The sequence below is a fragment of the Pituophis catenifer genome, unplaced genomic scaffold, assembly GCF_029215685.1.
Source record: "Pituophis catenifer annectens isolate HBS135680 unplaced genomic scaffold, rPitCat1.0.hap2 SCAF_1, whole genome shotgun sequence".
NCBI lineage: Eukaryota > Metazoa > Chordata > Lepidosauria > Squamata > Colubridae > Pituophis > Pituophis catenifer.
Genome location: NW_027256881.1, coordinates 247,974,429 through 247,997,901, shown reverse-complemented (window position 1 = coordinate 247,997,901; position 23,473 = coordinate 247,974,429). Strand labels below are relative to the sequence as shown.

The 23,473-nt window shown below is 38.1% G+C and overlaps 2 protein-coding genes across 6 annotated transcripts in view; one reads left to right on the top strand and one right to left on the bottom strand.

Moving 5' to 3' along the window:
• The window catches only part of TRPM5 (transient receptor potential cation channel subfamily M member 5), a 45,212-nt gene extending 30,785 nt beyond the window's left edge, over window positions 1-14,427 (top strand). Inside the window, exons 16-25 of the mRNA XM_070957420.1 lie at window positions 1,890-2,145; window positions 3,382-3,500; window positions 4,623-4,755; window positions 5,914-6,088; window positions 7,050-7,218; window positions 8,909-9,087; window positions 10,411-10,543; window positions 11,314-11,386; window positions 11,912-12,002; window positions 14,338-14,427. Coding sequence (XP_070813521.1) covers window positions 1,890-2,145; window positions 3,382-3,500; window positions 4,623-4,755; window positions 5,914-6,088; window positions 7,050-7,218; window positions 8,909-9,087; window positions 10,411-10,543; window positions 11,314-11,386; window positions 11,912-12,002; window positions 14,338-14,420 — 1,411 coding nt within the window. The 3' untranslated portion in view covers window positions 14,421-14,427. The remainder of the gene's footprint in view (window positions 1-1,889; window positions 2,146-3,381; window positions 3,501-4,622; window positions 4,756-5,913; window positions 6,089-7,049; window positions 7,219-8,908; window positions 9,088-10,410; window positions 10,544-11,313; window positions 11,387-11,911; window positions 12,003-14,337) is intronic.
• Window positions 14,428-16,215: 1,788 nt separating this feature from the next.
• TSSC4 (tumor suppressing subtransferable candidate 4) lies at window positions 16,216-21,882 on the bottom strand. Of its 5 annotated transcripts, none has more exons than XM_070933293.1 (4): window positions 21,724-21,882; window positions 20,302-20,410; window positions 19,690-19,760; window positions 16,216-18,337 (listed from the first exon to the last, which is right to left on the bottom strand). In XM_070933293.1, the coding sequence occupies exon 4, from the start codon at window positions 18,256-18,258 to the stop codon at window positions 17,209-17,211; it is 1,050 nt and encodes a 349-aa protein (XP_070789394.1). In that variant the 5' UTR covers window positions 18,259-18,337; window positions 19,690-19,760; window positions 20,302-20,410; window positions 21,724-21,882; the 3' UTR covers window positions 16,216-17,208. The 5 variants fall into 5 exon arrangements, with proteins under 5 accessions (XP_070789394.1, XP_070789395.1, XP_070789398.1 ...); XM_070933294.1 differs by lacking the exon at window positions 21,724-21,882 and adding an exon at window positions 21,203-21,339; XM_070933297.1 differs by lacking the exon at window positions 19,690-19,760.
• Between the last annotated feature and the right edge of the window lie 1,591 nt (window positions 21,883-23,473).

Here is a 23,473-nt window from a genome sequence, read left to right as displayed (position 1 = left end):
CTCTAAGCAAGGCAGTCAATTCTGCTATATGTCAGCTAGCTCTATTAGTTTCAAAGTCCATTGACTTTCCATTGTTGGTATTATTTTAATCTTCATTCAACCTATAGAGCAGGGGTATTAAACTCAAGACCCGCGGGCCGGATCTGGCCAGTGGGGTGCTTAGATCTGGCCTGTGGGGATGGGCTGGAAATACCAAAGGACCGGCCTTTGCCTCTGCCAGCAAAAACAGAGCTCGGGGGGGTGGGGTGGCATGGCGTGGCATGGCGTGCACTCCGTTTTCACTGGCAGAGGGCTATAAAAAAAAGCTAAAAACAAAACAAAAGTAGAAATGTTTCCCTTTTTGCATTTGAACATGCAAGAAGGGACAGGAAAGGAGAAAAGGAAAGAGGAAAGACAAAGAAAAAGAAGGAAAGATGGGAAGAGAGCAAGGAATAAAAAATAAGAAAGAGGGGAAGGAAGAAGAAAGGAGAATGAAGAGGGAAGGAAAAAGAGGAAAAGGAAGGAAGGAAGGAAGGAAGGAAGGAAGGAAGGAAGGAAGGAAGGAAGGAAGGAAGGAGATTATAATGAGAATCAGGGAGGGTCTCAGGGAAGTCCTGCCTTAGCACTTGGCCACCACAGGTGCCCCCGACACGAGTCCTGTGCTATGACCACCATGACCATGCCTATCCTGGCCATGACCACCATGACCACCACCACCCCGGCCTCCAAGGTCAAACACAGCCCTGATGCAGTCCTCAATGAAATCAAGTTTGACACCCCTGCTATAGAAGCTTCTATAAGCCCCTTCTTCAACCCTGGATGCTCTGACATCAGATGTCCACAAATGTCCATAAAGACAAAGAGATGGGACTCTCTTTCAAAATCTCTGCCCTGTGCCTGTCAACACAGAAGTAAGCTATGCTGCATTCAGGGAGAATTATTCTGGAGTATTTTAAATTGATTTCCAGGGTTAAAATGCTATTGCACTCCCCCTCTCCAAGTTTTCATTAAATGTGCTATTATCAGCCTTCCTACGGTAGGTAGATGGACAGAAAACACAACCAGTTGAGCTAATTCTAATTTATTGTAAATCTATGTTAACAGAATTTTGCAAGTCTGAAAATACAGATCTCCTGTAGCCTGATAGGGTAGGAAGGATCCATTCTGAACTTCTTTCTCTGCCCATTATGCAGCTCTCCTCTCCCTTATCTGATCTAGGGAGCATCTTTCTACACCTTTGTTCACCTTCCATGAAATATCATTTCAAATATCATTTACATCTATTCTAGTCACATATTTAGATGTTTGTTATCATAAATCTGGTTATGCTTACTCATAAATGATCATAAATGCAGATTAGAAATGCTGTTTAGACGCAAACCTCTTTTCAATTCATTAAGGGTCACTTTAGAGAGAATGTGATGCCACCACTATGGTATTCATAGATATGTAAATTTGACTTGCAGTGAGATTTGTATTCATCAGTTCTTTGGATGCTGTTTGCTATTCTTAATAGATGGATCTTAGGAACTCATTCCTGAAACATTCTGAATTTATGTCAATATGATCTGAACCTCGGGGGGAAACGTGGGTATCTATTCATCAACTTACCACTGGAATCAATGAGAGCAATCAAAGTTGTATCAACGAAGTGAAGATTTCATTGGCTGTCATTGTTAAAAAGATGCATTAAATATCCCCATACTTTGATAAGGTGGGGAATAGAGCTATTTAAATATAGCAATTACTATTGAATTGGGGAGAAAACTTATCTGGATGCAGTTGCTTAATTTTTATGGAGGAATTTGGGGAAAATAGAATGATCAACCTCTCTCTAAAGCTAGTCTGAGCCTTTGGCAGAACCATGTCAAGAAATGCATTGCTATGGGTCTGTTCTTTCACTTTTGCAGGGCTGATGCCAGACTAGAAGCAGAACCTGCCTCTGGGAATATTACCTATGCAACATTTATGTTTACCCGCTGGAAAAAATTCTGGACTGCTCCTGTTACAGTCTTTATGGGGAATGTTGTTATGTATTTTGCTTTTCTCTTTCTATTTGCCTACGTCTTGTTAGTGGATTTTAAACCTCCACCTAAAGGTCCTGCTATCAAGGAGAACATACTCTACTTCTGGGTCTTTACACTAGTTTTGGAAGAAATCAGACAGGTTGGTGATTTACTCTGTGCTGTCTGCCAGGTTGCTAAATTTATCAGGTCACTGGACCTCTCTAAACCAGAACATGGCAGGAAAAGCAAGGAAAAAAATGCTAGTATTTTACTATAGACACTAGCATCCTGATCCAGACTGGAGCTTCTGTGCTGAAAGATTTATACAGTCAAGAGGAAAGAATGGGTCCTTCTAGATTATTAATGGCTTCAGGAAGTAGAAATCTGCAAGTGGTTGATAAGAATAAATTATTGCATTACTTCAACTATTTCATATCCTTTCCACTTCCTCCCCTTTGAAGAGGAACTGTATGTATCTGCATTTTTTCAGCTGCAGCTATGCAAAAAGCCTTGAGCTACGGTCAATATTGATTGCATTCATTAAATTTTGGCACAGGAAAAACTGAATGGGATTTAGGACATTGATGCAAACACATCAGCAAGTATGATGCCATGCAAATGTCTAGCTTAGTCCGTGCTGATTTTTAATTTCAACTTTTATATTCAACAACTCTGGGAATCTGATAGCTTCAGTGATAAATTGCTCTTGGGCTACAAATATAGACTCACAAGTATTTCCATGATGTCTCAAATTAGAGTATGAAGACTTTGTCAGAATGCAAGAGCATTAAAGTGGTAGGTTCCCTCTTTCCCACAAAAGCCACAGTATCCTATAATCATGAAGCCTGAGAAAATGTATAGTTGTACAATGTATAGTTCAGAATCAATGAATTAATTTTCCGATTCTGTAGATCCCATCTAAGGGTGCTAAGTATAGGCTGGCATAAACAACATGGCTATGTCAGGAGGGCCATCCAAGCCAGGGGTGGTATTCACTTACTTTCCCTACCAGTTTGCAAATATGAGCACGCGAGCATCCACGTATGAGCCTGGCCTTCAGCACATGTGCTTTGCTGGCACGTATACTTTCTGCGCATGCGCCCGGCCTAAAAACCTAAATAGGATGGCATAGAGCAGGGGTGGGTGGGTGAGCCCACCTGTGATTTCCGCTACCGGTTCAGATGAACCGGTCTGAACCAGCTGAATACCACCTCTGATCCAAGCCCATACAAATAGTAGGATGCTCAGGAATGAAAGACCTTTTAGTTATTCAGATGCATATAGGAAGGCTAGGAAAAAAGTGATCCTTATTTTCAATTGTCATATATTTCATACTCAATTTTGAAACTATTGATGAAGAAATGAAAGTGTTAACATAATAGCTGTTAACTTGCAGAGTTTCTTTACTGATGGAGGCATGAATCTAATCAAAAAATTCAAGCTCTATGTAGAAGATAATTGGAACAAATGTGATATGTTGGCTATTTTCTTGTTCATCATTGGAATCACTTGCAGGTATGTGACTTCATATGCTTCTCTCTTCCCCCCCCCTTTTTTTTAAAAAAAGTATGATATTACAGGTAGCGACAGAAGAGATGATACAGTGCTGAGAAAATACGTGGCCAAGCATGGTAGATAACTATCATAAGTGGACCCAAAGGTGCTTTTTCAAGAGGCAACTGGACTTTACGGTTTTTCTTGGAAGATGCTTCACTTCTCATCCAAGAAGTTTCTTCAGCTTTGAAGAAAAAACGTCTTTGAAGAAAACACAGAAAGTCCAGTTGCCTCTTGAAAAAGCACCTTTGAGACAACCATGGCCTGGATGACTGAGAATTTCCATAGACATTTACCATAAATGGAGATTATGAAAAGATCACTAGTTCAGAATCAGAAATGTCTTGGGGGGAAAAAACAAGGAATAACTTATTCAGTTCTTGTAAGAATCAGAGGATGCCTAGAAAAATTCAGTCCGTACAAACCAGAAGAGCTATAATTCAACAGAAATATGGGGTAGATGACTGCTATTCTTATTGGTATAGTTGCCATAGCTCTTTTCCAGGAGCAACAAGGCTATTTGTTATTAATTAGCTGTATTTATTTGAGTTTTTAATCCAGCCAGAGTCACTGTTATGCAAGATGGGCTGCCATATAAATGGGATAAATAAACACATAAACAAATATCTAAATAGTTCAAAATGAAAACCTTATCATGCCTGAAAAACCAGTACTGGTTGCTAATTGCTTTCTGGACACCTAGTGATTTGTCATGATCTTGGATCAGATTAGCTGACGAGACGTCTGTAAGGATTCCCCCAATTTCAGAAAGTATTCCTTGGGAATATGGAGAGAGCATTATTTGCAAGCTATGGCCCATACTTTTGGAAACATAAATTTACGCCCATACTTTTGGAAACATAAATTTACACCTGTATTTATAAAAGAATGTAGTTTGAGCTGTTTTAGTCTGATATTGATAGTTATGTGTTTGTGTTTTCATTATACCTTCCTATTGTGTTCCTATTTTATTTTACTTTATTTTTGCATCTTTTCCACGATAACTGCCTTTGTCCTCTTATCAGGGCAGAAAGGGAACGCATAAATTAAATATCAATACAAGAATATTTCTTCACCCTCCAGAATGTTTAATTCAACCTTTCATGATGGTCGAACAGTATTCGCAATTGATTTTATGGTGTTCACTCTGAGACTGATTCATATTTTTGCCATTCATAAACAACTGGGCCCAAAGATTATCATTGTGGAAAGAATGGTAAGTGCAACATTGCAGAAAGAAATGAAAATAAATGGGGCTGGACTGGGTTTTCAATCCAGCAGGCTCAGGGGAAATTATGCTATTAATTTCAAATGTCTAAGTATCGTTACATCCACCCCTGTATATGCCTTTATTAATGTATCAACTTACTAAGACATCTACCAGGCACTCTGTTGAAGATTTCCTTGCTGTCTGTGCTGGGAACACACAAAATGCTCTTCCCCGTCATGTATTCCCAGTGATGGTATTCATTTTTTTTTACTACTGGTTCTGTGGGCGTGGCTTGGTGGATGTGGTGTGGCTTGGTGGGTGTGGCAAGGGAAGGATACTGCAAAATCTCCATTCCCTCCCCACTCCTGGGGGGAAGGATATTGCAAAATCTCCATTCCCACCCCACTCCTGGGGGAAGGATATTGCAAAATCTCCATTCCCACCCCACTCTGGGGCCAGCCAGAGGTGATATTTGCCGGTTCTCCAAACCTGTCGGAACCTGCTGAATTTCACCCCTGTGTATTCCCCTCTGTGTTTAGAAACCTGCCAAACCCCCCCCCCTTTTTTTTTTAAATTTTCTTTCTTGCTTCCTTTTACTTTTTACCTCAACTTTTAAAACTATTTTAATTTTAGTTAGCTATCTTGGACACTGTTTTGAGGAGAAAGTCAGTATAACATAATGTTGAAGAAATAAAAATAAATTCCACTCTTAGGAGATGCTTATATTTATCTTCTAAATGCAATATATTTGAAGGGACTTCTCCTAAGTTGGAAGTACTAGAAGTTAAAAGAAACTGAAGTGATTTCTCCTGCAAAAGCCGCAGGAAGGAAACTTTTCTTTCCAATGTGTGTGCGTGCGTGTGTGCTCAATTTGACTAGATATATGACTAATAACTGCATTCTAACATATCTGTGCAGCATGCATTAAACAAAATAGTCCTTCCAATAAGTCTAGGTCCTAGTTCAGCATGAAAAAGGATTTTTGAGAATACATGGTGACAAGGAAAAGAAATCCATTGTGATTCTCTCTGAATGTTTCTAATCCAGTAGCCCCCAACTTGACTTTTCCAGATGTCTTGGGACTATAACACATCTGGAAGGGACAAAACGTTGGGGAAGATAGTTTCAGGTTTTAGTTGTGCATTTATTTATTTATTTTTACAGATGAAGGATGTTTTTTTCTTTCTCTTTTTCCTGAGTGTGTGGCTTATTGCGTACGGTGTAGCCACACAAGCTTTGCTTCATCCTGATGACAGTCGTGCTGAGTGGATTTTCAGGAGGGTCCTTTATCGTCCCTACCTTCAAATATTTGGACAAATTCCACTGGATAAAATAGATTGTGAGTTTAATTTCCAGTACTTCAGCAATCCTACTTTTTGATTAAAGGGGCTTTGGCAGATGATAATAAATCAGTCCACAGCATTCTCATTGCACTGTATCTGAAGTCATCTGTACTGCAATATTTTTATTGTATTCACCGTGATGAACGGCATAATCCACCAGGATAACCAGATAGCAATTCAAAATTTAACAGAGGGTGCCGATTTGCACAGCATTATAAGTCCTATTACTGAATCATACCAGCTAGAAACATTTAGTTGCACGTGGGTAAAGCTATCATTTGCATAAGATAGAATTGACAAAGGCAGCAGCGTAAGGCAAACATGAAAGCATTTTGGTTACCTATGGCAAAAGCCTGTTCTAGTCCTTCACCTTGAAGATCAGTCTAAAAAGTTTGGATTTAGGTTTTAGTTAGATTCAGTGATATCAATGAGGTTTATGACAGATTCTTCCAAATCCTTTGGCTGGGGTGTTTCTTCAGAAGTTGTGATAGAAATGGCAAGGTCCAGTTGTCCTCTTTTGCTACATCTTTTGGTTTCCCTGTTAAATTCTGTTCTACTTGGAGGTTTTGGTTCCTAGGCCTGTCCCTTATAGATGCTGCTGCTGAGTTTCAGCTGCATCAGTTCCCTGATTCCTTTGTAAACTCAATGTAGTAGAACCTTGTTTTAGCAAATCATTCTGAAGCTTTAACAGTTTCAACAATCTTTCCTTTCTTCCTTTTCCTTCCTTCCTCCCTCTCTCCTCCCTTCTTTCCTTGTTCCCTCCCTCCCGCCTTTCTTTTCTTTCTTCTTTTTCTTTTTCTTTCTCTTTTTCCTCCCTTCCTCCTTCCTTCCCTCACTTCCCTCCTTCCTTTCTTCTTTTTCTCTCTCTTTCTCCTCCCTCCCTCCCTCCCTCCCTCCCTCCCTCCCTCCCTTCCTTCCTTCCTTCCATTTCTCTTTTTTAAAACTTCACTACCACAGCATCTCGAATGGATTTTGAAAACTGCACCTTGGGTCAGCAGGGGAACCAGACGGCGAGTGACTTCTCGTGCCCCAGTGCCTACGCTAATTGGCTGGTCATAATACTCTTAGTCATTTTCCTACTGGTTACAAATGTGCTGCTTATGAATCTCTTAATTGCCATGTTCAGGCAAGTATAAAAATGAGGGTCTATAAGAAAATATAAGAAGCCTTCTATCTAATAGCCCAGATAGAATAATATATGTCTCTGGGACGTATCTTTTGTGTGTGTAATAGATGGAATTCACAAAAGGTTTTGCAAAGAAAAGCAGTAACAAAATGAACAAACTGAGAGTATAGCTATGTATTCTGAAATAAACCCTGTTGAGTAAGTGTATTGTGATTTACTTCTTGAGAAGTGTTCGCTGGACTGACATATTACATACTAGTTCTTGACTTACAATCATGGTTGGAACCAAGATTGGTTTGCTAAGCAAGGCAATTCTTAAGTGAGTCATTCCCAATCTTGTGATAAATGGTTATCACATGACACTGGGACATTGCAACCATTGTAAATATATGCTGGTTGCCAAGTGCCCAAATTTTGATCAGGTGACCGTGGGGATGCTGCAATGGTCATAAGTGTATCACTTTTTTCAGTGCTATTGTAACTTTGAGTGGTCATTAACTGAATGATTGAAAGTCAAGGACTGGTCTGCTTCCTTAGCACTCATTTCAATGGAATTTGGTTGTCCAGGGTTTGTCACAAAAAGAATTGCTGATAGAATCAGGAAGGTTCTCAATCCATTTAAAATGAAGACTTACAGTAATATTATTCAGCATTTTATTAGTAAGTTTAAATATGTTACTTTTGCAAAGTTTAAATTCTTAATAAAGTTGCACATGTTGCGCAATAGCTGATTTATGCAGATAGTTAAATAAATAGTTCTATCTCTGAAAATAATCTATTTAACTTTATTTTCTCCCGAGATTAATAAGGGAGAACTTTTTATAGCTTATATTGAGTTCTAGACATTCATCTTCAAAAGACTTTTTATGAAATATACCTGCCATCTTGGGACCTTTAAAAGCCACTGAAAATATTTACTATGATCTCAACTAGCCCAGAGATATATGGCAATATAGTTGGATAGCCTTATTCAAATATGCAGGACTACTGATGTGATTTTCCTGGCTTATTCATGTGATCATATTATCTCTTCCTGATCTGGAAGTCCTAAATAGCTTGTGTTCCTTCCAGTTTTGGGTGATGTACCTTTGAGACACAGAACAAAAATAAGAACGGAAATATAAACTTTGTCTATTTTAAACCAAGGGACATAACAACACTAAAACAAATGCAGCCTAAAATATTCTATAGTCAGTGGAAACAGCTACATTCTCAGGTAGCAAATAAATATATCAGATGTAGATATTACATGCTTGGATATCTCCTAAATGGCAGTTGAAATATAAAGCAAGCTGATGAAACAAACAGCTTGTTGAGATTATTGGAAGAAATTTTAACAAAATGGTGCATTGTCTTAGGTGTAGTCTCATTTGTCCTACTCATCAAGTAAGCCGATGTTTGAAGATTCCAGGAATATATTACCATAATTCAGATCAAACTCAAAGCCTAGAACTACCTCTCCAAATCCCTTGAAACAATTACAGTATCATGTTTCATACAAAATGAATTGTGAAATTCATTTTACCTCAGCAGAATCCAAACTTGTTTACTGTCACTGTTAATCACACCGAAAAAAGCTGGCAGACTGCTTCCTCAATTAGAAAAAAAAACACCAAGAACTTTACACATTTGAAAACAATCTTCTCTTTAGCAAATAAGATCTGTTGATACAACCCTTCTTCCTTTTAAGTTACACTTTTCAGGTTGTTCAAGGAAACGCAGACATCTTCTGGAAATTTCAGCGATACAACTTGATTGTTGAATACCATGGTCGTCCTGCATTTGCTCCTCCTTTTATCATTATTGACCACGTTAAACTATTTCTTAGATGGGCCCTTAAGAAGACCAAACACAAAAAAGAACATCTGGGTAAGCTATGGGAAGAATGGTAAAAACAAGTTGAGGATTACATACATACATACATACACACACACACAAACACACACACACACATACATACTGTACATACAGTACATATATTAATGTATAATCATAAACTGTATTATCAGTTTATGCAGTAGTAAAGTTCATTTCTATATAATTAGCTGTGGATTATTATTATTTTTAATTGAAATCATGTAGGGGATGAATAACCTTCCTCACTATGGTGCGATCCAAATGGTTTGTAATCCAAACTATCTGGGTCATTTTACATTGCAGAAATCTGCATTAAAATGGTATTATCTGTAATTACATTAAAACAAATTAATGTTAGAAGCAAAATTGAATTAAACATTATTTTTTAATTAAAAATAAAAACTCACACTTTCTTAAAAATGTATCAGTAGAAACTAGATGTCAGCTTCCAAGCTGCCATAAGGAGAGGAGAGGCTTGAACTTTCACCTACTTAATTCCCCTGAAGAACTCTCTCCACAGAGATGGGATGGGGGGGGGACATTCCTGTGAACTGACGGAGATGGGATGACAAGAGTGGCTTGGAAGATGGCCAATGAGATGCAGAGAATTGGGAACCGGAAAGAGAGGTTTTGGGGGGCCAAAGTTCAGTGCTAACTGCGCATTGAATCAGGGTCAGTTCGTTATGCTCAATAAAGAGAAAAATTTCCTCAAAGATCGGACGTTTGGAAATTCATTTATTTGGAAATAACAACGAAGCTTGACACTATTATTGCTGTAGCAGAGAGAATAAATGAATATCTGTAAGATCCAAAGTTACAAAGGCAGAAGACTATGGGGCATCCCCCTCCAAGAGATTTTTCAATTCTATTACAAGTAGGCTACTACATTTTAAATCAAAATAGGACATTTGTCTACATCGGGGCTGCGAGGAAGCATTCAGAATGGAAATTAAGGTTGCCCACAAATCATCCAGGTAGAGATGAAAATTTGTATGGGGAAACATTTCCTATGTTGGGGGTGCAGGAGTGGTGTCCTGTGCATTTGTGAACTTCTTTCAAGATACAGCAATGAGTCATCCATTGGACGTAGACTAAGTGGTTCCTTTCATACTCACATTCTTAAAGGGTATATTCAAGTTCAAAGGAACTCAATGAAAACTGGGCGTACGGTATTATTGAGTGCCTTCAATATTCATTTGATTGTAGTGTAATATTTAAACTCTATAAAAAAACTAGCAAGTGATGATTTTGCTATATTTTGTGTTGGTTTCCACCCCCTCCTTTGGCAACTGTTTTCTTTTCCACACCCCAAATCTAACTCTCCCTTTCCTTCAGAAAGAGACATTCCAGAAGAACTGGATCAAAAATTTATAACCTGGGAGATGCTCCAGAAAGAAAATTACCTGGTAAATTTGGAAACAAAGAAAAAAGAAAGCAACGAGGAAAAGCTGAAGAAAATGTCAGACAAGTAAGTAAGGGTCAGCAAGTAAAATGCAATTTGATGTAATTAAAAAGCAACATATTTACATGTTTATAATCAGGTCAGCAGCAAATGTTTTATAATGAGTTTCTTTACTTCATTTTCATTCTCTTATTCTTTTCCTGGTTCCCTTTCCCTTTTTGAAGCTGTTAATTCCACCCCCCACATGCAACTTAATCCAACATCATTGTTCTTCAATCCAACCTACTTCAAATGTCCACTGTACAAACGGATCTTTCTGTAGGTGACATGGGAAACCCCAGCATTCAAAAATGCACACACGTTATTTGGAATATGGCCCTTGCAATGAAAATGTCAGGAATGGCATTAATAGAAGTCATTTTTTGTGATAAACTATTCTAAATGTAGAGATGAACAGCAGATTCTGAAGTTTAGAGTCCAGTTCAGACATCCAATGGTTCTTACAGGTTCATCAATTGAATTCTAACTAGAACAGGATTGCACAGAAATGTCAACAGATACCTCCATGTAGAATCTATGTACATGGAATTTGAGTAGCAGGTAGCAATCACTCAAAATCCAAACTAGAAGATATGAGTTGCTATAGTACGTGGATGGATTCAATCAATCTCACTCTTCATTTCCTAGATGGATAATTATTAATTCACAGAAATTATTTGCAGTAGAAACTATTCTAAATATGTCTTGGATAGATAGTTCTACTGAGCTCTTCAGGATCTCCTCTATGACAATGTTCTTCTTCTGACTCTTATTATTCTTGGTTTATTTTTAAACAGGGTTGACAGCCTTTTAAAGAATTTTAGTGGTCTAAAAGAGCAAGAGAAACAGCTTAGATCTTTGGAATCACAAGTAAGATTTTCTTTTTATGCTTCAGTTGCACAATTTTTTATTTGTTCATACATATATTTTACAAGATCAACATTCAGAAATCATGATAGGATTTCATGCATCAATCAATTTTTTTTTGTTTGGGGCATGCTTAGGTGAGGTGGATAAACAATAGTTTATGGCCTTCTCCAGACGGATACTTCAATAATAAATATACCTTTGAAATATGTTACATTCAAAGGACACTTTGGATTCTAAACCTAATAAACAGTTCATAGATTCAAAGGTCTCAATTGGACAAAAGAGCTAAGAAGAAACTACAGTATATGCAATTACGGTACCTAGAAGTAAGCCTACCCAGAAGTTAATGGGTAGAGGATTTCAAAGTTCAGCTTATGATCTACATTCTAATTCTATGACTGTATCACAAAACCAAACCACTATGCCATCAGCTTTGATTTCAGAGAACTTTGCTATAATTAGTATTATAATTGTAGTATGTCTTTAATAGTAATGGTATCCAAATAATTTGTTTTTATTATGCAGATTAGCTATTGCACAGTTATACTTTCTTCAATGGCAGATACTTTAGTGAAAAACAGTTTATTTTTCAGCAGGCCAACTTCAAACTACACATGTGAGTAATGTGCTAATAAAGATTGGGTGGAGTGGGGGAGGAATGCAAAACAGGGTAAAAAACCCCCCTAAAATCCATTAAAGGATTTTAGGACCCAGATTGTGGGGGCAATAAGATGACTTTGTATAAATATACAAAAGTATGAAGGCTATTGCTTAATGCATTGTAAGCCGCCCTGAGTCTTCGGAGAAGGGCGGCATATAAATCAAATTAAAAAAAAAAAAAAACCAGGCTAATAAACAATTCACACCAGAATTGTTGTAGAAGCTTACATAACTGTGTTAAGTACAATGGCTATGACTTCATACATTGCATTCAGTTATAATGAAGGTTTTTTTTAGCTTGAGCTGGGTTTTGTGAATCCAGCCATTTTAATTAATTGTGCCAATAAAACAATGCTTTATTCAATTAACTATGAAAAACAAGCCATAGCCCTTAGGAATGTGTAAACCTTATTTTCTTAATCATTGTATTATAAAGAAAGACACAATGATGTAATGGTTAGAAATTTAAAATCTTGCCACTGCTTTTGACTGGCTAGGACCTAGGTTAGTGGTAGCTAACCTTTTTTTCCTTGGGTGCCAAAAGTGTGCGTGTGCGCATGACAGCGTGTGTGTGCCCACACCCATAATGCAATGCCCCCACATGCCACAGCTCCCTGTGCATGTACATGCAATCCCTCCCATGCTCCCTCGTCCCCCCGTGCATGCATGCGTGTTTCCACGGACCCGAAAATCAGCTGGCTGGCAGGAGGCGCGCGCACATGCACGAGCGACGGCTCATGTGCCCGCAGAGGTGGCTCCACATGCCACCTATGGCACGTGTGCCATTGGTTTGCCATCATGGACCTAGGTAGTGCATAGCAATCCCTCTGCATTCCAGCTTAATCTCCTATGTGAAAATATGAGGAAAATGTTGGCTTGGTACATAGGAGACAAAGTCACCTCTCGATGCCAGGCACTTTAGCCAAACTAGTTTTGCTACATACTAAATAATATCGAGTGCCCTTCAAAAACACATTTTCAGACTGAAACAATTTCAACATCTTTGATCTATCTGAAGGTAGCTGTCAGCCCTTCAAGGCAGACTTTCATTACTTTCATAAGGTGTTAACAGCAGTAACAGAAACTTGCAAGTCTGAATGTGCTTCTTCCCTCCCTCCATTTGTGTGAACTAGGGAGTAGCTTGTCTGAGATATTTTCTCAGGTTACAGTTTTGCCCCGGACTCAGGTTTTAGTTGACAGTTGTCTTGGTTGCAGCTCATCCTCTAGTTATTCTTTCTGCCTGTTCCGATAGTCTAGGAATGTACAGCCTAATTTAGGACCTACTTAGCTTCAGCAAGTCTGCTCCTCTGTATGCTCATTACCACAGAACTTTGGAAGTGTAGTGGTTAGACACCAGATTAGAGAGACTGTGGGTTTTAGCCTCTCTTTGAGCTTGTGGCCAGCTGGGTGACCTTGGGCCAGTCACACTCTCAGCCCTAAGGAGAAGGCAAAGACAAATCACTCCTGAAAATCTTGCCAAGAAAACTGCACAGGGACTTGTCCAGGCAGTTACCAGGAGTCAAAATTGACCTGAAAGTACCAAAACAAAACAAGCAGGCTCTCTCCCTTTGGAACAGCCTTGTGGCGTCTTCAAACATACCTATTTCTTACAGTTATGTTTCTCTGCACTAAAATGAACATGCTATATAATTATTAACCTTCAGATAGCACAATACTCCCTTGGCAGGTACAGAAGGGGCATTTGAATATCAAACTTGGGATATTTAAGATTTGCATATAGGTGGGGGGAATATCCCACACACAACAGCATAAATTATCCACATAGCTGGTTAATTTTAACACCTGCTAATGAGAACAAAAATCTCACTTATCTAATTATGAGCATTAAGATAGCATTGCCCAAGAGTTCCCAGATTTTAGGGATTAGGGCTTCTTTTGAATATGGAAGATCTCATACCTCTTTCTCATGGTAAAAATAAACATAATATATGTTAAAAGTAAGCACAAATGGACTTTCATTTAAGAAAAAAATAATAACCATGTACAATAAGTCAGTATAAAAATGGAACTGTTTTCTCTACCTCTCTAGGCATGAGATAGTGGAATTTGGTCCACAATTTGCCAGATTAATCTTTAAAGATTGCAAATCTATTATTTTCCCATTCTTGAATATCTCTACTGAAATACACAGAAAATATGTAAGGTTTTTTAAAAAGACAAGCTAGCCTTGATAAGTGGCATTATAAGTAATTTGTTCAAATCTCACTATAGCTGCTCATTCTTTATATAACCAATATTTTCATTTAAATTTTCATGTTTCATAAATGCAGGCACTGATCAAATGGTTGCACCAGAAAATGAAGATGGGGTAGATACCAGTCAGTTTGACGATGTGATGTATATTAATAACTGATTTCTCCGTATAATTTTATCTAATGGATATTTTCTTTTAATGTCAGAGCACCAGTGTCATAACTACATATTGCCTTCCTTTTACATTATATCCGATGTGTTTCCAGTAAATTATCTACTGAAATCTCAAAAATGTTTTTTTATTCCGATCTTCATCTTTAAAATAAATGTTATGCTGACTCTGTAAATTCATTTAGACCAATTTGTCAAACTCAATTTCATTGAGGGCCGCATCAGGGCTGTGGTTGACCTCAGGGGGCCGGTCGGGCATGGCCAACTGTGTGGTGTGGCCAGCTTGATGCCACTCCCCAAATTGCTGGCATGCTTCCGTGTTTTCGCACTGGGTGTTGTAGCTCTGTTGCCTGAGCCTGGGCTATCGACAGATGCAGACTCTGAGAGTGAGGGAGGAGTTGGCAAGGCCTCCCTCTCCAGGACCCTCCTCTCTGGCAATGCCTCCGGAGGACACCAAAGGCCAAAAGATAGGCTCAGAGCCAAGCACGCCCCCGCAGCCACAGGTGGACAGCGACGAAGAAAATAAGTGCTGTCTGGACCCTCGGCAGAGGCGCAGGGAGAAGCGTGCGCAGCAGAGGGGAAGGCGTGCCAGAGATTAGCTGAGTCACTGGACCACACCCCACAGGGTATAAATGTGGGTGTGGTGGCCGGTTCAGTTTGTGACGAGCAAAAACTGAAAATAATCCATGATCTCTACGTTACTGGACTTTGCCCGCTTTATCGGACTGCATTTGGACTAATCCTTGTATTGTTGAAACTCTGCCTGTTTTATCGGAATGCTTGCAGTCTAATCTTTGTTTTGTGTGAGTAAAGTCTGAATTGGCAGCTAGCCACTGGGTTGCTGCTAGCTTTATCTTCAAAGAGTTTTGTCGTGTGGCTTATTAACTCCAGGCCGTCTGTGGGGCTGCGTGTGTGGTACGGGGACAGAACACTGGGTAGACCAGGCTGAAGTACTACTACTATTATTTACTACTATTTAATTATTTGGATTAAATTATGATTTTATTGTACTTGTTTCTTAACTTGTGTTCGCCACCCTGAGTCCTTCGGGAGAATGGCGGCATATAAATACATGTAATAAATAAATAAATAAATAAGTAATGCGGGTAGACCGGACTGAAGCAATGTGTCCTGGCCCCTTACATTTTCCAGGATGTCCCCACAGGGTGGATCGGACCAACACTGCAGGCCGAATCCAACCCACGGGCCTTGTGTTTAACATGCCTAATTTAGACCAAACCTTTCAATATTTTCTTATAACCAAGGAACATTTATGTATCTTCTGAGCTTTTCAATTATCCTTCCTTGATATAACTGTATATAGTATTCATTGATCTGCTTCCCTCATTTTGTGCCTTTCCTCTTGAACTTAGTTATATATTACTAGTGTAGTAGTTTCCAATCTTGCTATTTTCCACTAATCATGAGTTAATAGTACAACTACATAACCCTTTTTTTAGCATCATTGTAGTACAAAAGTTTGAATCCAAACATTTAATGTCTTTTTTGTATAAAATAATTAGACTGCATTAGGCATTCTCATATATAGGTAGTCCCAATTTAACAATTGCCCCAGACAGCGACCGCAGTTAAGACTATGATGAAAAAGTAACTTTGTGACCAATGGTCAGATTTATGATCTTTCAGGACTTTAAAGCAAAAGAAAGATGATATAAGATAATAAGCATTGCTGCAGTTTCACTTAGTGATTGCTTTAATGACCGAGTTACCATTTCCAATTGTGATAGCTAAATGAGCATTGCCTATAAATAGTAATAAAACAATTTTTTTCCAACCAATGCATTTATTCATGACCAAACATGCCAAGGTGAGAGTAATGCTGGGGTAGCTGTACAAGAGAACTTTAGCTGAACAAGACGGCATCTTGCTTCCTTAAATGTGAAGGCAGAAAGTGTGATAAGTAGAAAAGGGATAATGGGTAAAGATGGGTACCATAAGAGTAGAGAGAAAACTAGTTTTTGACACGAATGGCTAGCTGCTAACATGCAGGTACAGAATTTTTCAATTAAGCAGTTGTTCCCAAGTTTTATTAACACCAAAAATATCAAATGGATATTCTGCTAGAAATATTATTTTAAGCTCCTTTATTCTTTCATAAACAGTTTGGTCGACACAAATCCATGTACTTTAGAAGAAGCTTCCAAGTATGGAGGGGAAAAAAATATTTCAGTTTTCAAGGAAGTTGTAGCAATTCAACAGTCTGAACCAATCAAGTCTAAGTATGGCTTGGTTGGCTGTATTTTAATTTTAGAAAGCATCTCTTCAAATTCCTTAACACTTTTTCTATGATCTTAACATACTGTATGTTTACATTTTCTTGTCTCTAGCCGAACAACGTACGAGTTGTCATATTTCATGCTTTTATTTTTATTCATACTGTGGAATAATATTGGTTAAACCTTTGCCTCAGCTACAATAAACTGATAAATCTTGTACCTCATCCACAAGATATGTTTTGTCAGTTATGAATTGGTTGAGATATCAATACAGTATACTGTCAAAAAGTTTTGGTATGAATAGCTGAGCCTCCCTTCATAAACAGAAACTCCACATATATTGTTGGACTATGTCAAGGCAAAATGTCCTATATTTATTGCAAAACACAGCGGGATTTTGTTCGAAAGGGCAAAGTTACAAGTATTCTTAGTCACAGCAACAAGCATGTTAAGGAAAACAATTGCCCAAATTCATGCAAATGATGAAGATAATATTCTGAGTAAGCTATCACTGGAAAAAGACAAATATGTTTCTGGCTTTTAGGATTCTTCTTCTTCATCATGGTTAGCTTTGGGTCGGAAATGTTTCCTACTTCTTTTCTTGCTACCGTGAAACCCAATGGTTGTTGTCACATTCTCTTCAGGCACCTCTGGAGAACCTGTGTTGGCTCTTCGAGCACCTCGTTCTTCCAATTTCAGTGGCTCCCAATCTTCCTTTTTTTTCTCCTTGCTTTCTGAGGGACCTAGTACAATTACATCACCTTTGTTCTGGGCATCCAAGTTACCCAGAGGCCTTCCACTGGCCTCTTGGTTTGCATTAATAATGTTGGCCTCCAACTTTTCCTCTGTTGAAGCTCCCCTTTTTTTGTCTGATCTGTCTAAGCCTGCCTTTACTGGTTTATTAAAGATAATTCTTCCTGCACCAGAGCTAGAAGCATCCTGGTTGAAAGATGGTATATAATTTTCAGGACGTGTTGAGCTTTGTTCCTTTCTACCCTTGTTCAAGCCACTCAAGAACTCCATAGCAATTGATCTGTTGGTATCATCACTACATTCTGCAACATTCTCCAAACTGTACTTGGTCCAGCGTTCTGGATGGGCCACATAATCAGGTACTGGCGGGGAACTTTTATAAGACTGAATTGGCTCACGTTGTTTTCCAAAGCTTTCCGAAGTCATCTTGTTTGAAAGGCTGAGTGGTGGCAGAGGGATTTTAAACCTTTTATCAATGACATTGTCTTCACCCGTCAAGGGCACTGCCTGCTTGGCTGCTCCTTCCAGACAATCAAAAATGTTCTGGCTGCGCTGTGAAAAGCTTGAGCTCATGCCTTTCAAATGAAAGGGCTGAACAACTGATTTTTTGCTGTTGTGCAAAGAGTCCCCACTCTTATTTGATTCACAATCCACGTCATCTGAAGGAAGCGGCTCCTCAGGGGACACAACATCAACTTCAGCACTGCCTGCAAACTCAAAATCTTCTGAATCTGAATCACTCAGGGAAATTGTATCTGAGGGAAGGATGCCTTCGTAATCTGTGTCCCCATCAGTCACAATACCCACAAAGGGTTCACCTGCACCTTCGTCTCCCATTCTTGATGATCACTTGATTTGGGTATTTCTGCAACCAAATACGTTTTTCAGCTGTTTCTCAGAGGATGTTTAACACCTCCTAGAACAAAAAGGAAGTGTTACATGCAAATATGTAAGGACACATTATTGATACCTGCTTCTTCATTTACATAAGGGGATTACAAGTTCAAAAGTACCAAAACTTTAAAACAAAATGAGAAAGAGAAAAATTAAAAGAGAAACCTTAATCTATTATCCCAGCTCGGATCACTTTTGTTTTTATAAACGATATTGACATTGTATAAATAGATTCTAAGTAGATTCTACTACAAGATTTCTTGTGATATGTGATTTTTTTCCTATTTATTTTTAAATAAATCTATAATCCTGTAACTTGCCATGCTATTATGATTTTACAAGAGTATACATTCTAACTTATTTCTGCTGTGCTTTCCAGATTGAATGCCATTGGTGCATCTCCTTTTATAAGTGCAAACATCTAATAATCAAATTTGTAGAGAAACTCTCAACTGGTCAATTTTTAGTGCTTTAGATTTTAGCCCAGGGAATAGAACTTCATTTTAATTATTTTAATTATTTTATTTAATTTGATTTATATGCCGCCCTTCTCCGGAGACTCAGGACGGCTTACAATGCGTTAAGCAATAGCTTTCATACTTTTGTATATTTATACAGTCAGCTTATTGCCCCCATAATCTGGGTCCTCATTTTACCTACCTTAGAAAGGATGGAAGGCTGAGTCAATTAAGATTTCATTAAGAATAGTGGGTAATCTATCAGTAACAACCTACCAAGAACTTATATTAAAGATCAGCCACCTTAAATGAAAGCAAAGTTCTTGCTTATAAGAAATGAAATGTAAAATGCAAGTTGAGGAAATCTATGATCTACTGCAGAATATTACCCAAAATTGTGAGAATTAAAAACTTGGTAGTATTAAACAATCTATAACCATCACATTTTGCTTTTTATTTAAGGACAGAGATAATATTTAGCATAAACTAGCGGCTTCTTTGATAAATTATGTGTTCCCTCTTGTGCATTTCTAATATAATGATATCTTTGCGCTGATGTGCAACTATTACCACTTGGAAGGATTGTGTACAAATCTGGCACATAAAGCAACTTTATTTTGTTTTGACAATTCTCTACAATGGCATCCAGAATGTTTAGTGCTCTGAATTAATTACAATTCTGTAATACTTTTGTGTATAGACAAACATGAGGTTTGCTGGCACAAGTTCACACTATTTCTTAAGTCTGAAAGCCTTTTTAGGTACTTAAGCATGTTTAGTAGCCCAACAGTATTAGTATTCTCATTCTTTAGTGATAGATTCCCCATCACAGGAGAACTATATTTGACAAGAGTTGTCCAACAAAGTACTTTATGGTGATGGTAAACAGGCATGGAAGAACCTACTAGCCACTCACCATCTGGAGTATGAACCAGTATTCCATCCTCTGGGTCAGTAAAAGCCACCAAGGTTCTGAGATCCTGTACCCTGGCAGTAAGAGGTTGGACATATCATCAGCGCAATCAAAAAATGTGGAGTTGCAATTTTCTAGTATATCAATAGTACTTGTCACTTTGATAAGTGTACCCTCTAGCTTTGCAATGTTATCATCTACAAATAATTATTTTAAAATTGGAAAGCAAAGATATTTATTTATTAATCTAATTTATGTCTAGTAAAATTTTGGGGCAACATATTATTGCACACTAGGCAAAGACAGCAAGTACTGTACCTCATTGTTAGGATTTACACACCAATGGATCTGTAGGACTGTTTAAGCCATCGCTAACAACCAAATGTTAATACAATACAATTAAATCATCAAGCATAAGAATATAATTGGATGAGATCAGAAAAAGAATCAAACTCAAGTTATCTGTTTTCCAAGGACTAAGAAATGTAGATTAAAGAAATGCACTACAGGTTGTGCATATTATAGATTTTTTTTGTTTCTCTCTCTGATCCATTCACCTCCTCCCCCCTGGTTGGGCAGTAAACAATAAAATTGTTCCAGAGAGAAAAGACTCACAGGATGTTTGCAGCAATCTGATTGCAACATAATTCAGACATAATGGTTTTTCTGTGACTGAAGTCCCCATCAAAATCTTCCATAGTAGTCTTGATCCTTGCTATCTCAACTGTGGGAAAGCCAAAGAGCATATTATCTTCTCCTTCCCTTTCAAGCTTATGCTATTGAAATAAATTAAGTTTATTTTTTTATCTTATTTGTATCCTGCTTGTATTATTTTTACAAATAACTCAAGGCAGTAAACATATCAAACACCCTTTCCTCCTTCTATTTTCCCCACAACAACTCTGTGGGGGTAGATTGGGCTGAGAGAAGGCGACTGGCCCAAAGTTACCCAGCTAGCTTTCATAGCTAAGGCAGAATTAGAACCCAACAGTCTCCCACTTTCTAGCCTGATACCTTAACCATTAGACCAAACTGGCTCTTAATCCTTTGTTTAAGACATATTTAACAGATATATTTATCTGATGGGCCTGAATCCATGATTGCAACATGTCCACAGCTTTCTTGTGATTTTGGAAAACTAAGAGGAAGTGAGAAAACCTTAACTGAGGGAAAGCTTTCCTTTCTTACCAAGGAATGCTTAATGCATTGTTTTTTTTGGAGGCCATGCGATTCATAAATTAGTTATCCTCTACTACAGAGATATTAATATACATATCTAAAAGAAGAAAGCAGGCTGGCTTGCCAAATATATATGACTTTGCATTTGATAATCAATACATCAATCACACTAAGAAATATATTTTAAAAAGCCATTTAAAATTGAAAAATAGCATTTTCCCTATTTAAAAAGGGGGGGGAACAAAGGGCAAAATATAAAATAAATAAAAGCAAACTATGCAACTATTGCTGTTATGCAATAGTTATTATTTATGTGAGCACTGCCACATTACCATACCTCTGTTACACAATTTGGAGGTCTCAACGTGCAAAGCGCGGTTATAATGATTTCGTACAGAGAAGGGATGCTTCTTCTCCTATAAATTATTGACTCTCGCCCTTGTGAACCTAATGATATAATCCCAAGCAGGTAACCTGCAAGACTCTTTCACTCTTGAGTCTTTAAAAAAAAAAAAATTGAATCCAAAAGAAAAAGGGGAAAAAAATCTGAATCCACCTGCTTCGAAAAATTCACTGTCCCAAGAGGCAGGACAAAAATAATCTTAATATCAATTTCGTATAAGGGTCAGCCAGGGGCTTAAAAATAATTAGACCTACGATTTAAGAGGGCGGGGCTATTAAAAACCAGGAGATATCGCGGGCGGCTGCTTGGGGAACGTTCTCAGCCTGATCCGTCCCCACAGAACTACCCTCTCGCATACCCTTCTCCCCACACACGCCCCGCTTCTCTCCCAGACCTCCGGGACCAACGGCCGCCTACGCAGCTGCCCTTTCAAGATACTGCGTGGAACTCCTCACCTGCAAGGGCCCGTTTCTCCCACCTGCGCGCGCAGCCCTCGCCGCTCGATTCCGGATTCGGCGCGCGGTTCCCGGCTTCGCTTTCCCGATGCTTGATGGGATGATAAGTTTTCTCGCTCCGAAAAGGCCTGTTGGAATTTACGCCGCCATCGAACCATTTGAACGACATGTCCCAGAAGTCATTTCGCAACTAAACCAAAACCCGACAAAAGCTCTTCCTTCAGGTTTCCCCCTCCCCAATGTCTTCTGGGAGTTGTAGTTTTTTTTTTATTATTATCTGACTACTGTTAACGGTGCAGGGGAAACTGTTACAGCTTTTGGACGCTTTGTACAGCCTCGCTATCGATATAAGGGTACAACAAATGCAGTTTGCTAAGTTTATTTTCTTTCCTTTTATGCCAGAGTTCGGAGAGTTAATTTAGATATAGGTTTGCAAAAATGTTTTTTTGATGGACTGTTTCCATTTGTCCAGAAATTGAGCAATGCATTTCATCAGCCAAGGACTGAGACCTGAAAAATACAGAGCCACTCTGGTGTCGGGATCAAAACTGGCCCCGGGAGACCCAAATTTAAATCCATCTGTGGAAACTTAAGGGTAGCTTTGCACAAGTCATTCTTGGACACAGCAGATGGTAACACCTTTCTGATTTGGAAGAGCCAAGTCAAAAAGGACCTCCTCAATAGTTGGATCAGATTTCAGAGCTGCAGATTAGACTGCGAAGGTGAAAAACATCCTAGAAGATTTTTTTTTTTTAATTGTTTGGCAACTAAATAGTGAAAAGTTTTTAAGATTGAAAAGCTTAATGGTTTCGCGACCTTTGGATTGTCCTGGTAAAGACATTAATACAAACTAGAAGTGAAAAAAGAAAATAAAAAGATGCAAGGAAAAAATATATAGAAACAACCTCTCTCAAAAAAGCAACCCTCATCATGGCAAGTGTAAACATGTCCATGTTCTCTTCACCTCCTCTTTACTAATAAATACTTCATCCCATAATCCGCAAATCAAGTAAGTCACATCTTAATCCTGTTATCAGCAAAAGGTTCAAACAGTATACTAGGATTTTAATATTAATTACAAATACCATTTCTCCTTAACAAAAAATAAGCTCCAATTTTTTCTTCCATACAGAACTGTCTTCTGTAATCCATTCATGAGGTTGATCCTTGTTACAGCTTTCTTTAGCACTTTAAGCAAATCCAACAAAAGGAAGTTATTGAAATTGTTCTCTGGGATTATAATTTTTAATTCCTTCTTAATTTTTTAAAATCTTAGTCAGTTTTTTCTTTATATCTGGTGACAAATTCTTTTTCAGAATCTCGTTCATATTTTTGTTGGGTAAATTTTGCTGCATATATTTTTCTGTAACATACTGTTCTCAAGAACACACAATATCTGACATAATCAAATTAAATTCATGAGGTAGGTCCCTGTGTAGTTTCTCAAAAGATGTCTCAAAATGTCATTATAGATTATTTGTCTTATTACATCTCCAATCTCACAAACAATTTTTCTTTCTCGCTAGCAAGGATACATTTATCTTTAAAAAATAGTTTCAAAGTTTTAATATTCAAAGTCCAAAGCTCAATGTTTTCTGACCCTATAAAACTTTGAGGCCAAAACCTTGTCTTGCTTTTTGCTGTTCATTTTGAGTTTTAAGATTATAAAAATAAATTTTCAAATAACTTTTACTGAGGATTGAAGGCACTCATCTGGCATTTCCAACCTTGTCACTTTGCGGTGTCTAAC